Raw genomic sequence first — 16,779 nt, forward strand, 5'->3', positions numbered from 1 at the left:
ACACGGGGCAGTTTTGGAGCATGAGGGAGAGTATTCACGTGAAAATCCACAGCCCCACTTGAGTCTCTTAGGTCTCCGGCGTTTCTCATGGTTAGAAATATCAGCGCACTCTTTTCCTCCCCGGCTGGCTGAGGATCGTCTCCATCATGAATGACACCGTACCTCTCCGGATCAGGAAGTTCTGGCCAACCAACTACTTCAGTGGAAACATGGTCATTGATGTGCTTCACCCTGGAAGGGCAACAGTGTCCAAGACAGACATTTGGGGAAAAGTAGCCAAAATCTACAAGACCACATGAGACGTCATCTTTATACTTGGAGTCAGAACCCATTTTGGTGGTGACAAGACAACTGGCTTGGGCATGATTTACGATTCCTTGGGTTATGCAAGGAAAAGTAAACCAACACAACCCTGCAAGACATGGCCTGCCTGAGAAGAAAAAGAACTCAAGGAAGCAGCGTATGAAATGCGAGAATAGAATGAGGGAGGTCGGGGGACCACAAGGACCAGTGTTGCTGCTGGCAAAAGGAAGAAGTAAAGATTCTGCAGGGACTTTATCTGTGGTGATATTGCCTATTTTTCATGAGAGGATTAATAAACTGTGAAAACACAGAAAAGACCACTGCTGCTCAGAATAGAAGATAGTCTCTCATACACCCTTTCTTTCTTTCTCCCTTTCTTCTTTCCTTCCTTCCTTCCTTCCTCTCTGTCTCTCTCTTCCTCTCTTTCTTTCTTTCTTCCATGTGCTTGCAGCATCTTTGTTCCCCGACCAGGAATGGAACCCGTGCCCCCTGCAGTGGGAGCACAGAGTCCTAACCACTGGACGGCCAGGAAATTACCTCTCATACACTCTTTCATGCCAACCTCCCAACAGCCTTCACCCTTCTCTGAGACCAACTGGACAGTTGTTGGGACCCGGCTCTGACTGGGGAGAAAGTGAATACCTGGGTTCTGGGGTGCTAATGCCCCTGTATTCTCTCTGATGCCCCCACCTTCCTTGACACCGTGCGTATTACTACTGTCTCTCTGTTTTCCTTCTCTTTCTCTAGATGCTGCTTTTTGTTTAATCATCCAGTCAGCAAGTATTTATTGAACACTTACTCCATGCCAGGCATTGTTCTCCAGCACTGAACAGAACAAAGTCTGTTCAGTCCTGGTGGGGCTGACACGTACTTTTTTAGAAAAGAATAAATTTAGAATTTCAGGAGTGCTAAGTGCTCTGAAGGATAATAAATCAAGGAAAGAGCAGAGAGTGATGGGAGGGGAGTGGTAATCTAGGGTAGAGGGCAGGAAAGCCTGCTCCTGAAGAAGTGACTTGGGTTCCGTGCCTGGAATGAGGTGAAGGGGTTCCAGGCAGAGGGAACAGCCAGTGCAAAGGCCCAGGAGCGGCAATATTCTCATCCACAGTCTGTGCTCTCAATGGCAGGGTTCCCTGGGGCTCCTCCTCACTCTCTGCTCCCTCCCCTGGGTGATGTCATCTACCCCTTGAACCTGCACATCTAGGCCTCCCAGGTGTCCTCCTCCTGCCAGATGTATTGGCAGCCAGCGCAGCCAGTGTTGCTAATGTGCCAGGCCCCTCCCAACAATCCCATGAAGAAGATACTAGCATTGCCTCTATCTTATAGATGAGTCAATCTAGGCACAGAGAGCCTAAGACACTCACCCAAAGTCACGCAGCTAGAAAATGGAGGAACTGGGATTTGAAACCAGTCTACACTCCTGACCACACCACCTGCTAAACACCCCAAACTCACCATGTCCAGCCTGAAGTGCATGATCTGCCCCAGCCCTGACCCTATCCTCTCCCCATGTACCTGCCACCGCCTGTCACCTCCTTCTCCCTGCCCTACACTGACTGTGGGAGCTGCAGTGGTTCTGTGTTGCAGGGAGAAGTTGGTGGGGCCTGCGATCTGGGCCGCCGCAGTCTCCTCAAGCCCTAACCTGGTCCCTGCCCCCCATCCCCATCCCACAGGCCTGGTTGATTCCAGTGAGGATCAAAGCTAGAGACAGAGGGAGGAGGAGCAGCCAGTTCCCCTCCCCCAGAACTGGCCATACCTGTCACATCTGGAGAAGTCAGCTGAGAGAGGTTCCCTGGGGACAGGCAGGGTTGGGGAAGAGGGAGCTCCTTCTCCATGCCCTACCCTGCCAGGGTGTCTAAGATGGGAGGTCGAGAGGGGCCTGCCCTGGGGACTGAGCTGCTAGGTTTCCTGCTTCCAAGTTCCTCCCGGCTCCCCCACTCCTGCTGCTCTGGGGAAGTGCCCCTTACCACCACCCTGCTGGCTTTCCAGATCCTTGAATAAATAATTTAGGTTTTGAAATCTTGCCAGGCCCACTCCTCCCATGCTGTGAGGGCGCTATTGGGCTGACATGATTGACGTCACCCAACTCCTTATGCCAGCCCCAGCATCACGAGGACCTGCCCTGGCAGCAACTTACCTGCCTGGTCACTGTCAGTCCAGACCCTCTACCCTGTCCTACTCACCCTGGGGTCCACTCACCACAGTCACCTGGTATCTTCATTCCAGGACCCTACAACCCTCATCACAGCCTTGTCACTTCAGCACTTGTGACAGGGTCACGGTGACCTGAAGTCCTATCACCTGGACACTCCATCTTCCCTTTCCTTTGCCACCGCCTTTTGCCACCCTGCAATCCCTGAACCCCATCATGCCACAGAATCACCCTGACACTGCTATGGTTGCCCTGGGGGCTTCCCTCTCTACCTCAGCGTCCCACTGCCACCACCCCCCAAGATCCTGTCACCCTGATCATACCGTCACTGCCACCCACCTCCCTGTTCCCTCATGCTCCTGTCACCATCACCTCAGGGCCGTTTCGTCTTGGCAACCCCTGCCATCCTCACCGGGGACGCCCATTCAGCCCCATCACTCGGTTCCGTCACCTGAATTCCATCAGCCTTTGCCACCCGAGAGTCCCATCACCCCACAGTCTATCCGCGTTCCCTTTCCGCTCCCCCTACACATCCCCCTCAACCTCCCGTGGACTTCCAGGCTCTCGCACCAGCGCCCCCGAAACCCCCGGCCCCTAGAGGGCGCCGCGTCAAGGACAGCGCGGGCCGACTCAGGAGGGGGCGGGGCCGCAGCCACGGTCGCTTTTTATGAATGGGGGAGCGGGCGGCACGAGGCCTCATCACTATGCCGAGCGGCGCGCGCTGCGCCCCAGCGCGGCTCACCCATTGGCCAGGCGGGCCGCTGACGTCACCAAACCGGTGGCCGGGGGCGGGGCGGGGGGACTCACGTCGCTTCTCCCGTGGCCGTGGGGGCTTCTCGGGGTCCGCATACACCCTGCGCAGCCTGGACCCGAGCGGAGCCTCCCCGGGGCCCGGCCGCGCCCGGTCCCGAGAGGTGAGTAGCGGGCCCCGCCGCGGACACCAGGCGTCCGGGAGGGCAGTCAGGATTCTGGGGCGCTGGGCAAGAGATAAGGCTCGCAGCGGCTGACTGGGGTCGGAGGTCGAGACCAGGAACCCTGAGTCTGGGCTAGCAGGAGGGGAGCCAGTGTCTGAGTGCTGAGAGCCGTCAGCTGGGTAGCCCGGCGCGGGGTGAGCCCTCCTGCAGGGACCCGAGGCCCTGAAGGGACTGACGGTCATCTGAGTTTGGTCCGGCAGGAGGCGTCTGGGGCAAGGACCCAGGCGTCCGAGCAGGAGGAGGTGTCTGACTTAGGAATCCAGACCTCCGGGCAGGAGGCGGAGTCAGGCCCAAGATCCAGGTGTCCGGGCAGAGGGAGGGGTCTGACTCAGGGATCCATGCTTCCAGCAGGGGGTGTCTGTTCCAAAGACCCAGAGGTCCAGGCAGAAAGAGGGGTCTGGCTGGGGACAGAAGTCTAGGTGGGTGTGTGTTGGGGGAGGCCGAGTTCCCAGGTGTTGTTACCCCAGGAGTGCAGGGTGGGGGCTGGCGGGAGCTTCACGAGCTTTCTCTGGGGGCGGAGTCTGGGTTTGGCAGTACTGAGAATCGTGAGGGGTCTGGTGAGCCTCAGAAGCTGAGCGTCATCCTCCCTGGTGGGGAGGGAGCAGAGCTGCTCTCAGTTTTAAGATGTTTTTCCCTCCCCCAGTCCTGGGCCTCTCCCAGCTTCTCCTGGATCCAATGGGCCTCCATCCACTCATGGTAGTCCTTCATCTTGCCCTCCTCTGGTCACACATGTAGGAGAAAGAGACCTGCAGGACTCAGGGAGTTGGAAGGGAGAATGAAGAGACCCAGGACAGGGATCCCCAGGAAAAGAGACTCCTGCTAGCCCGGCGGCATAGGAGAGGTTAAAGGTACCCTGGAAGGAGCTTCAGGGCAGGAGTGGGGGCGACAAGGCGTTGGGACTCAGCCAGGTATCCTGAGGTGAGACTCCCACTGTTTCCAGACCCCTCCACTCAGCACCCAGCCCTGCCAGCTTCTCACAGGGCCTTTCTCCTACAGGTACCATGATGTGGGGTGCAGGCAGCCCCCTGGCCTGGCTCTCTGCTGGCCCAGGAAACATGAACATGAGCAGCGTGGGCTCAACAGAGGGGCCCACAGGCCCAGCCATGCCACTGCCCTCACCTAGGGCCTGGGATGTAGTGCTGTGCATCTCAGGTACCCTAGTGTCCTGTGAGAACGCGCTGGTGGTGGCCATCATCGTGGGCACTCCTGCCTTCCACGCCCCCATGTTCCTGCTGGTGGGCAGCCTGGCTGTGGCAGACCTGCTGGCAGGCCTGGGTCTGGTCATGCACTTTGCTGCTGTCTTCTGCATTGGCTCGGCAGAGATGAGCCTGGTGCTGGTCGGCATGCTGGCCATGGCCTTTACTGCCAGCATTGGCAGCCTACTGGCCATCACCGTTGATCGCTACCTTTCTCTGTACAATGCCCTCACCTACTACTCAGAGACGACAGTGACGCGGACCTATGTGATGCTGGCCCTAGTGTGGGGATGCGCATTGGGCCTGGGGCTGCTGCCTGTGCTGGCCTGGAACTGCCTGGATGCCCGGGCCACGTGTGGCGTGGTATATCCACTCTCCAAGAACCATCTGGTGGTCCTGGCCGTTGCTTTCTTCATGGTGTTTGGCATCATGCTGCAGCTCTATGCCCAGATCTGTCGCATCGTCTGCCGCCATGCCCAGCAGATTGCCCTCCAGCGGCACCTGCTGCCTGCCTCCCACTACGTGGCCACCCGAAAGGGCATTGCCACCTTGGCCGTGGTGCTTGGCGCCTTTGCCGCCTGCTGGCTGCCCTTCACCGTCTACTGCCTGTTGGGCGATGCCCACTCCCCACCCCTCTACACCTATCTCACCCTGCTCCCTGCCACCTACAACTCCATGATCAACCCCATCATTTATGCCTTCCGCAACCAGGATGTGCAGAAGGTGCTGTGGGCTGTCTGCTGCTGCTGTTCCTCTTCCAAGATCCCCTTCCGATCCCGTTCCCCCAGTGATGTCTAGTCGCATCCTGGTGACCCTTCAGCCCTGACCACTACAGAATTCCAGAGTGTTAGGTCCTCCAGGGCTTTGTTCCAACCCTCCAGCTCTGCACCCCAAGACCCAGCTGGTTCTGGAGTTCTAGGACTTTGGGTGTTTCACAGGATTCTGTTCAGATCCCTGCAGGGCCCAGCCGGCTCCATGGTTCTAGAATGTTCAGGTGGTCAGGGTTCCACTCAGAAATGTCGCACAGCCCAGCTGGCTTGGAGTTCCAGTACGCTGCTGGGTGTTTTACAGTGCCATTCCAAGTCCCTGATCTTCCCCCTCCCTTGACCTTGACCATGTCGCTTTACTTTTGAGTTTCTGAACTAAAGAGTCAGAGAGGTTAGTTAGTCTGTTGATAGATAAGACAAAGATTTATCTGTATATATGTGCACATACAAAGAGAGTATCTATTATTATTTATTTATTTATGGGTGTTAACGGGAAAAAAAGAGACCCACACCTTGAAATCCAGGCCATACCAGGGTACTCCCAGTCCCCAACACCTGCATTTCTGACCTCAGTTCCTAGAGGGGGGAAAGGGAGAGAGAGAAACCACGTATTTTGTTATTATTTTTGCTTGTTTTTTATCAAAGAGATCATAGAAACCAGAGCCTTCTCCCAGGGCCCGCCACCCTCGGGTTTGCCGGGGGAACACACCAGCCTCTGGTTTTTTATTTTTTTAAGAAACCATCACCTGAGAAACCGAGAATTCCTCTGCGCTGGGGGCCGGCTGCCCTCTGGTGGCCGTTTTGGGGAAACTGCAGCCCGGTCGGCAGCCGGGACCAGGCCGAGCAACCCCAGCTCCACTCCAGCCTGGCGTCCAGCGCCACAGCCAGAGCTTAGTGGCCAGGCCTCACCCTGCGGTGCCCTAGAGGAGGCAAGGGTGCGAGCCAACACCAGACCCCTCTGCCAACTGGGGTATGGTCCCCAGTGCGATCCCTATTCCTGTCCCTGACCCAACCCTCAATAAAAAATGATTTTGTGATAAATTTGTCTGTGTGTGGAGGGGGTGGAGTGGGGCCTGATGGGGGACAGCCTGGAATGGGAGGATTATGCCAGGCCTGGGGGCCTGTGGGGTATGTGAGGAGCTGGAGACCCAGGTGGAATGTGGCCGGCAGGTGACACCTCCCACCCCAGGATGCCAATCTGATGGGTCCCCCTGCTCAGACACAGGCACCGCCAGGCAAGAACCCCACCTCCCCCTGGGGACTGGAACCCCTGTTGCTAGACCCTTTTGGGGTTGAAGATGCCTACATCGTGCCCACATGAGCTTTAGCTTGGGCTTTGGCATGAAGTGTATACTCAAAGCATGTAGGTATTCTTAACAACAGCCCTTCCCAGTCATGGGTGTGTACTACGCCCATTACCACGTTTATGCCCAACAAGCATCCCACGGCACAGGTAATAATAACTTCTCCATTTTATGGATGAGGAAACAGGCCGAGGGAGATTCAGTGGCCAGCCCAAGGTCATACAGCTAGCAAATGATAGAGCCAGAATTCAAACCAGGAACACTTGTTTCCAGAACCTGTGCACTGTCTACTGGCCAATGCCTGCCCCCCATCTCCTTCCTTCCCAACCCTAGGGCTTACGACATTCTGGACTCAGATTTGTATCGGGGTTCACTCTCACAGCCAGCTGCCACATTTGGGGAGGTGGCTGGTTGGGGTCTGTTCATTCAGGAGCTGAAAGAGCTTTTTTGCTATGCAAAGGTGAGTGATGGTAAGTGTGTGCGTGTGCCCTTGTGTGCATTTGGGGATGTAAGTGTTCAGAACCCTGGATTTCGGTGTTCTGGAACCAGAAAGGACATGTTCAACAGGCAAGGGCAGGAGCAGGTTTGGGGTGTGGCTGAAGAGGAAGCTCTGACTACCCAAACCCCCCATCTTCCTGGGTGGGCAAAGCCTGGAGGTGGGGCCCTCGGAGCATCTCCACTGTACAGATGGGGAGACTGAGGCCCAAAGAACAGCCACTTGCTCAAACTCACACAGCTGTGCCAGGCTAGGACTCAGGTCTTTCTCCATTTCCCTGGCCAGAGATTTCTGCCTGGTGTTCAAGACCGCTCCCCAGTAGTAGCCACAGGAATCCAAGGGGAGTGGACATGCCAACAGGGGCTGGGTCAGGGCTGGTGGAGGGTGGCCCTGGGCCTAGGTACACATAGCTCCAGTCCAGGCCCAAAGTGGGGAGGGTCCACCAGATCTGGCTGAGGCTTATCTCTTTCCCCACCTTCCTGGAAGGTCCCTGGGAAAAGACCCCCACTCAGGAATCACCTGTTCTATGGCAAACAACGCACACAACATCACCATGGTCCACTGGGTGGTACTATTGCTCTCCCCACTTTACAGAAGAGAAAGTTGAGGCTCTGAGAGTAATGGGTTTTCATTTATTCACTGCTGTCCTCGTGGACAGCTTAAATTCTAGCCAGGGGAGACAGTAATAAAGAGATAAGCTAAAACATGGTAATGTCAGAGAGCGATGAGTCCTCAGAGAAAAACAGAGAAGGGGCACAGGGAGCGCGTGTAATCTCTAAAAGAGGGTGCCCCCAAAAGGCCTTCCTGACGGTGACGTCTGATTTGCCTAAAGTCACATAGTAAAAGAGTTGAGCTGAGGTTTGAACCCAGGTCCATTTGACTCCAAATCTGCTTCTTTCCTAGGTGAGGGAATGGGTTTCAGGAGCAGCTCAGACACAGCAAGAAAGGAAGCCAGGGCAGGGAGCTCTGTCCCCCGGCTAGGGAAAATGTGGGGCTCTCCAGGCTACCCCTAGACCTTTGGGAGGGGCGGTGTAGGAACAGGCCTCCTTGCTGCCTCCGCCTCACTCCCAAGGAGCACCCACCAAGGACCAGAAGGAGAGGGGCCAGGTGCCTCTCCTGCCCTGGGTGGGCTTGGCCCTTTGCTTCCCCATCCTAGCTTCTGGCTCCAGGGCCCAGCAGGGCCGAATGCTGGCCAGCCTCATGTCTGCGAGGGCCTGTGATTGACCCTCATGCTGTGAGTCCTCATCTGTCTGTCTGGGTGTGGCTGTGTGGTGGATCTGAGACATTTCTGGGAGCCTGTATCTGCCAAGGTCTCTGCCTTGGGTCCTGGGCCCACCCTGAGGGTGTCTGAATCTGTCCCTGGGTTGGGGCCTCTGTGCGTGGTGGGGCTAGCTGGCTTCTCCCTGCTCCTGGGATTCTTCAGATACACCTCAGGTCTTCCCTGTGCTTCTCGCTCTGTGTTTCCTCCAGGAAGCCTCCTTGGCTAAGCCCTCCTGTGGCTGTAAAGATGCGGTTTATACAACACACCGTGCTACGCTTCTCCTTAGTAAATATTTATAGAGAAGTCTGGCTTTCCTCCTTGGAATGGGGGCCCCTAAAGGCTGTGTCCCCTCTCCAACTGAGGGTCCCTGAGAGAAGGGACATGTCTGCCCCCCCCAAACTGAAGCCTCTATGTCTCTTTCAGCCTCAGACTCAGCTGGTGCTCGGCCTGGGGCTGCTCAGCACCACATGCCTGTGTGTGTGCGTGCGCGCCTGTGTGTGTGTGTTTTGGGGGGGGGAGTAGTCAAGCCTTCCAGCCTCTCTGCCTTTGCCAGTCGTCCAACCCCATGCCTGACCCCGCCCAGTTGCAGAGGCCTAGGAGGGTGAGCTGGGCAGTGGGGGCTCCCTGGCTTGGGGGAGGAAAAGGCTGGGGCTCAGAACCCTGCCTCTCTGCCAGGGTAGGCCTTGGGGTGGGGGTGGGGCCCACCTCTCCTCCCCTCCTTCCTAGGTCCTGTGTAGAGGAGGGGGGCAGCCCCCGCCAGGGCCATGACCGCCTCTCCCTGCAATAAGTGAGGAGACAGCAGCTATTAATATAAGATGAGTTCACGGACTCACAGCTTCTGCAAGCTGGAAAACAGGCTCCCGGGGCCGGGGGCTACGGCAAGTCTCGTCTGTCAGATTCTCTCCTGGAGCCTGGAGCCCATCAGCCCCGCGTACCCCAGCTCCCTACAGGCTGAGACCTGGGCGCACACAGGCACGAGCACACAGGCACACACGTGGGGGTCCAGGCCTCTGGCTGTTCGGAGAACACACACACATGCACACATATCCAGACACGCACGTACACCCAGATGTATCTGCATACTGGTACGCACACCTGTGCACACAGATATATCATGGGACATATGTACACAGACCATGTCAACTTCATGTGCACATGTTCGCATGCAGAAGCACATACTTAACTGTATGCAATGCCCTTGCACACACATGTATACACAGACACACTTACCCTTATATATACATGTGTGCACACAGGTCCAGACAGACCCATCTGCATACCACCGCACACCCACATATACACAGGCACAAAACTGCACACGTGCATACAGATGGCATCCAAAATCATGTCCATACATTTGCATACAGGACCACATGCAAGGACCTGAATGCACGTACATGTCTTTTGCACACAGTGTACACACAGTCACACAGGCTCCTCACTGTGAATGCTCAGCAACCATGAATTCACAGGCAGACCCTTGGCTTCCAGCACCATCCGGCTGGCTCAGTCTCCCCTCCCCCAGCCTCATGACAGGCAGCTCATGCTCCTGCCAACCCCAATGCCCGCCTTTGGCTTCCCGCCCCCCGGGGGTCCCCAGATCCCTGATTAACCCCCTCACTAATTGGCCACCAGCCCCTTGACTTTGCTGCAGGCCTTCTCGGGAGCTGGGAGCGAGAGGCTGCAAATTGGCCAAGCAGGATGGGTCTGGGGAATAGAGTGCGAGGCGGGGGGTGGGGGGTGCTATGAGCTCAGGGCCTGGCTGGAGCCAGGCAGGGCACCCCCTATACCAGGGCTGGGGGGGCACTGGTATTGTATTCTCATGGGAGGGCATTCTAGGATTCATGTGTACCCAGTCACCTGAGCTTTCCCTGAATGCATTTTTTTTTTTTCCCTGAATGCACTTTTGCACACACTTACTAGTCATGTGGGTGGACATGCCCCACCCCACTTCTCCACACAAATGCATGTGAACATCTGCACACACCCAAGTACACTCACGAACAAACCCAATAAGCATACAGGCAAAATCTTGCCTGTTCATAAATTCACCCGCCAGAAACGCAAAGACCATTTAGGTACATACATCCAAACATACTTCACCTAAACACACAAATGTATCACGTTTGCAACAGGGTTGCAAACATACAAATTTACATGTTACACATGCCTATGAATGTACATCTAAGTATACCTGTAGGCATGTAAGTACATTCACATCTGTGTGTGCACACCCATGGAGTCCAGGCATGCGTGCACACACCACTCCGGTGTGTGCCTACCTTGATGAACTAGCAAGTAGCCACAGGATAGGGAGAACCCCCATAGCCAGCCACTGGCTTTGCAGAGGAATAGGGAGCTTGAGGTTCCTGCAGTCTATAGGCAGGGGTGGGGAGTGGTGGAACTCAACTAATGCCTAAGCCTGGCACTTCCTCTGGGTTCTCACCCTTCAGGGCAGAGGTTCTGGCTTTTGCTTCTGTAGTTCCTGTCTCCTTGGCTCTGGACCCAAGCCCATAGGGTGTTCTACTTTCTACCAATCAGCCTGGGGCATTGGAAAGAAGAGGGTTTCTATTTCCATGCCTGCTGTCAACTTGCTGTGTGACTTCAGACAAGTTGCTGTATCTCTCTGTGCTTCTGTTTCCTCAACTATAAAATAGGAATAAAAAGCTTTTAAAGTGTTGGTAATCCTTGCAGAACTGGCCTGAGGAGTCCATGGGGTCATGTTTATGGATGTGCCTTACTCAGGAACACGTCTGGGAGAGGTTAGTTTCCAAGATACTGAGATACCAGGGGGCTGGGGGTGTGGGGTGCAGCATACATCATCCTGGTCAACCCCTCATTGAATAGTGGAAGAAGCTGAGGCCCAGAGGGAGCAGCAAGGTGGGAGCTAGAAGAGCTGACCTCTGACTTCTCAGCCAGGATATCTACTCTTCTTTAAATATGTATGCAGAGCGTCAGCAGGTGTGTGCACAATTCCCCAGGTAAGGGTGGGGATGGCTGCCTGCTGTGGTGGGAAGGTGTCTCTGCAGGACTCCTGCCACCATGGTACTGACAATTCTACCATGAAGAGATTCTTTTGGGTGTGAAAGGCTTATTTTTTGTCTTCCAGCTTCAGGCCCCCCACTAGACACCTCTTCTCCTGGGGCTAAGGCTGGCTTTGGGGAGCACCTGAAACAGCCCCTAGCCTCATGATCTGGGAGGGAACTAGCTGACAACCACCCCAGAGCAGAACTTACAGGAAGTGGTGCCAGGTTGCCCTGGCCGCTGGGTGACCAGGAGGGGGCAGTGAGGAACTGGCGGAGGCAGCACGAAGGGAGGGGTGGCTCCTGAGGACTTTGTGTGAGGTCTGCTTGCACCTGTGTGTTCCTGTAACTGTGTGCTGATCTGTGCCCTTGTTTGCACAAGGATAGGACTCTGTGTGCAGTGTGTGCACATCTCCGTGTGTATCCATGTCCGAGTGTGCATAGATGCATCCATCTGAACAGGTGTGTGCATATACTGAAGGCATGCCTGACGGAAGCCCCAGCCCATACCTAGGGAACTCACTTTGTTCCAGGCAGTTGAGGGCACAGGGTACTTCTAACTCTAAAGGTCTAGGATAGCCGAACCCTCAGTCTAGCCCACTTGATTTCAAAGTAAGAGCAAAAATAACCATCACCTATAAAACTGGGCACCAGGGGGTAGGGTAGACCGTAACAGAAAACCTTTAACACACCCCCTCACACCAAAGACCATGATGCTAGATGGAGAGATTCTGAAAAGGGTTTAAGTTCCATGGTGGACAGAGCACAAGAGACCCACGTGCGAACTATGGCTCTGCTCCTGGCCAGCTATGTGATCTTAAGCAACTCAACCTCTCTGAATCTTTTCCTCATGTGTAAAATGGGAGACCCTTGGTTCATGAGGTTGAAATAAAATGTATGCGGTCTTGGGCAGGTAGTAGTAAATGCTCATTCTTCTCAGGATTAGCCCAAAGAGCTGAAGCTCCCAAGCGGAGGAGCCGGAATTCAAGCTCAGGCCTCCTTCTTCCCAGAACCACATTCCTTCCCTCCAATTCCCCACCAAGGGCGGCTCCTGACGCCACCATTTTGTCTTCTCCCAGGGCGGGCGTCTGGCTGCCTGTCAGTCACCGGCCTCGGGAAGCCAAGTGCTGACTAAACACAGGCCTGAGCAGGAGGGTGGAGCGAGGGGCTCCGCCCGGGGCGAGCTGGCTCCCGCGCCCCCTCCCCTGCACCCCACCTCCAGCGATGAGCTCAGAGTGGCTGGCGCAGCACTTGCTGACAATTCAAAACTTCTGCCCCCTCTCCTGGGATGCCAGCGGGTGACTCTCTCTGAACAGCAGGCGTGACCAGCCAAGTCACCAACCCTGCTCCCAACCCTCTCCTGGGGCCAGCGCACTGTGTTTGCTGGGCCCAGAACTGGGTGTCTACTCATAAATTACCCCCAGGGACAGTCACCCCCAGCAGCTGGGCTCGGAACAACCGTTGCTTCCTGGGTAGGTCATTTTTTGGGGGTCAGAATATAAACCCAGCTCCCTCACTTTCCCAGGCAGAAGGGACATGCAGCACCCTAAACCTTTTATCGGATTCCATTGTAAATCATTCTATTTAAGGTAAGTTGCTTGGGTCTGAGAGGCAGACAAGATGCCGGCCAGATGTTGGGAGGCAGCATCAGCATTCAGCCTGTGCTCCTCTCCTGCCTGATGCAAGGAGTCTCCCTGGCCCCAGCACCCCCCTCTCAGCCAGCTGAGGGCCTCTAGGTCCCCCAGTTGGGTCTCACCCTAACCCAAAATGGTTTCCGGCCTTCATCCCCACCCCCCTCCTACACAGGGTGCACCATCCAGACCCAGAGGCCTCCCGCCCTCCGAGCCCACCCACACCGACCTCCCTCTGGAGCTCTGGCCACCACCCGTGGCATCAGTCGCCCCCTTATAAATGCTTCTCCCATTACACACATATACGTGCGCACACACACACACCCCAGAGGTGGCTGCGTGGTTACAAAGACTTTATCAAATTATTTAAGATGTTGGCATTTATGCATTCACATGTATACGTAAAACAATTACACAGAATCTTCAGGTCACTGGGGTGCTAATGTGGTACACACACGAGCCCGGCAGTGACTCAAGTAGGACCAGGCTTGGAGGCATGGGGCTTTGAAAAACTAGACCTCCTTCTAAGGACCTGAGAGGAATAGGGTGACAAGGAAAGGGTCACTTCAGGGGTCTGGCTTAACCCCTGAAGGTTAGAGCTCAGAGCTGCCTCTCAAGCTCCTTTCCCATCTTCCGGGGAAGCGGACTCATCTTCAGACTGTAACCCCACGATGTAACAAGCCCACTCCCTAAAATCTTGATGTGGCAAACACACCCAAGAATCCACTGGACCAGATCCTCATAAATATATTTATATCAGAGAAAACAAGGCACTTCAGGAGCATGACGGCTCACTCTCCTACACATACATCATTCTAGACAGAAAGTAAAAATTGGTTAGTTTCTCAAGTGAGTTAAGCGACTAAAGTTAATACAGTAACAAAATTGTTCCCTAGCCCTTCCTGAGGCACATCTCTGGGTGACACCTGGTCCCAGGTCAGCTGAACCCCGGTAGAGCTCAAAGCCCCCAGGAAGCCTGACCTCTCTCCTGAGCAAAAGCCCCTGGCCTTGGGGTCACTGCCCCCCTCCTCAAGCCCTGAGGTCAGGTGAGGGGGGTTGCAGTGGGCGGCAGGCTGAAAGCAGAGCTGGGACACGGTGGAAATGCTTACGCAGGGTCACCAAAGCCACAGAGACCTCAATCTGTCCGAGATGGCGCTGCCGAGCCGGAGAATCGGCGCCACGGGAAGAGATTTCACATTAGCCCTGACAACACTGCCTCAGCTCTGCGGTGACAGCGGCCAGGGTCATTTCTGAGGGCGCTTGAGTTTCCGTTGGAGGCGAGCTGGAGCTCGGGCCAGCTGCTCGGAGCCTCCAAGGGATCACTGAGCCTGCCCCCTCCCCGTGGCTGCTCCCTTGGAATGTACTCATCTCACAACCAAGGCAGAGTCACAACTCACTTCTGACACTGCCGAGTGGAAGCTGGGCCCCTGGGCCACAGGAATGGGGGCAGGTCCCCTGGGCTGGGCAGAATAGGGAAGGGAGGCGGCTCCTTGGCTTCAGCCCTTAGAGTCCTTAGGGGCCATTGCTCCATACTCTTACCAGCCTTAGCCCAGTTTAAATAATCACTAAACTTTGCATTCTACAATTACAGGATTCCAAAGATAACACAATTACCTGCATAGGGTCCTTTATCATCTTAAAGGGCTCTGTGTTTAAAGAAGCTTTTTTTTTTTTTTTTTTTTTTTTGGTGCACATATGCATAAGTAGAGCCCAGAGGGCCTCTCGGCTGACTGGGTCCCCAGCGCCCCCCCCGAGCTGAGGAGGCTTCGCAAGGCCGGCTGCTACAAAGCGCCGAGCTTGGCTGCATAGATTTTAATGAGAGCATCGGGCAGAGCTGTGCTGTTGCTCTCCGGGACTTTCAGATCATTACCAAACCAGCTGTAGGATGAGAACACAGCATATCGAAACCCTAGGAGGTCACTGAGCTAATGATCTAATCCTACCTTCTGCAGGCAGTGGCCCTCCCCACCTCCTCCTGCCCCCAGCCCTTTCCAAGGCAGACTCCGTCCATTCCAGAAGCCAGGCCAACACCGCCCCCTTCAAGGTCAGAGAAGAATGATAGTGAGTAGCGCTGGCTCCCCCTTCTCCGGAGAGGAGGGGGATGGGGGTAATTTAGTCAAAGCCATTAGGCCCAAACCCTGGCCTAGCCAGGCCCCAGGACTCCTATTTGGGAGAACCACTGCCCTCCACCTGCCACTTTGGTCACTGCTGGGTTGCAGCCGGGGGCACCTTCGACAGCCATTTTAGAGTTCTGAAGAGAGCACCTTCAGCTTCCAGAGTGCACAGTGGGAGGCAAGGAGGGGGTGCACACCGTCTGGTACGCTCAGCACTGGGGCCTGACGCCAGCCCTGTGCCAGAGATGTGTGATCTAGGAGAGGAAGGAGGGCACACTCTGGAGCAGCCCCTGCAGGAGGGCATGCTGGCCTCTAAAGACTCGGTCCCCACGCCCCAAGTTCACAGAAAGAAGGCTGAGGGGGAGATTCAGCCACGACACAGTGGCAGTACCCACGATTACACCCTCTCCTCAAGCCAGAGGGGTTGATGAAGGCTTTGGCAATTACTATAACCATTTGCTGTGCTGGGTAGAGACAGATCCTGTTTCTCTTTGTTTCAGGGCTCGGAAAGCCGGAGAAGCCGGAGAAGCCAGAAGCCAGTTTCAGCACAAGAGGCTACACAATAGTTAGGGCAGAAGAGAAGAAACCTCACTGTTGGCCAAAGTTGACCAGTTTTTTTCTGAATAATAGCACCTGTGTATTAGCTCTGGGAAATAGGGGGAGTGAGGGAGGGAACGTCACTGTGCAGTGAGGAGGGGAGCTGGAAACAAGACCCAGAGTCCTTCTGCCTTTCGACCCTCCTCATGGCCGCCAGCCGCCAGCACCCCCTGCCCCGGGGCAGCTACCTGCAGCGGCTGCCAGCCTGAGGGACTGAAGTTTCTACAGTTGGAAGGACCTATGCTTAAACTGGGGAAATAAAAGGGGGAGGAGTTGCAGAGGAATTGAAAGCAGCACCTGTCACGCTGCCTACCCGCTTCCTTCTCTCACTACCTCTGGTCCCCCAAAAGGGCAGCTCTCAAGGCCAGGTGCTTGGCTGGTGATAGGAAAGGGGGAGCAAACAATTACAAGAGAGGCCATGAGGGTCTGAGCAGCACTGATAGGCCTGGCACAGGCCCTGAGCCCTTCTACTGGGACCCCCACCTGTGGTGAGGTCTGGAGTAGCACAGAGCCAAGAACTGCTCTGCCCGGGCTCCAGTAGATGCCCACCATTTGGTCCCAGAAAGCACAGGTGACTTGGAATCAGGAACTCTGGGGTCTAGCTCTCTCATCATCCAACTGTGTGACCTTGAGCAAGTCACTCCCCATCTCTAGGCTTCAGCATCATTCAACCCAGTTCCGCCTTTTTCCAGTCCTGCAGTTACAAGTCTCTAAGCTTGGCTCCCGAGAGCCAGAAGAGGCCCAGATCCCTGTGTGTCAGGGCTAGTTTGGTCATGAGGGTTAGAGGTTAGAACCGGGCTGTGGTGCTTGGAGGCACCTGGTGGTGAGGGAGGGGCATTTAAGGAACGTGGAACGCCACATTCAGGAGAGGGACCCTGGGAGGGAGGGAACCACCCCTGCTTCCAGAAAGGCATTGTTTCTGAGCAGAGGGGTAAGACATTTCTTTAGGGGATTGATGGCTCCT

General features: G+C 55.5%; 1 protein-coding gene across 1 annotated transcript; it reads left to right on the forward strand.

The window, feature by feature from the left end:
* The first annotated feature begins 3,307 nt into the window (after positions 1 to 3,307).
* GPR3 (G protein-coupled receptor 3) lies at positions 3,308 to 6,427 on the forward strand. Its single transcript, XM_065886709.1, has 2 exons — positions 3,308 to 3,366; positions 4,423 to 6,427. Exon 2 carries the CDS (start codon positions 4,428 to 4,430, stop codon positions 5,418 to 5,420), a length of 993 nt encoding a protein of 330 aa, XP_065742781.1. The 5' UTR covers positions 3,308 to 3,366; positions 4,423 to 4,427; the 3' UTR covers positions 5,421 to 6,427.
* Positions 6,428 to 16,779: the final 10,352 nt, after the last annotated feature.

Source organism: Phocoena phocoena, chromosome 1, assembly GCF_963924675.1.
Source record: "Phocoena phocoena chromosome 1, mPhoPho1.1, whole genome shotgun sequence".
Taxonomy (NCBI): domain Eukaryota; kingdom Metazoa; phylum Chordata; class Mammalia; order Artiodactyla; family Phocoenidae; genus Phocoena; species Phocoena phocoena.

What these genes read in the sequence shown, in the direction of transcription:
- GPR3 (XM_065886709.1), top strand. Translation starts at nt 4,428, where the DNA reads ATGATGTGGGGTGCAGGCAGCCCCCTGGCCTGGCTCTCTGCTGGCCCA.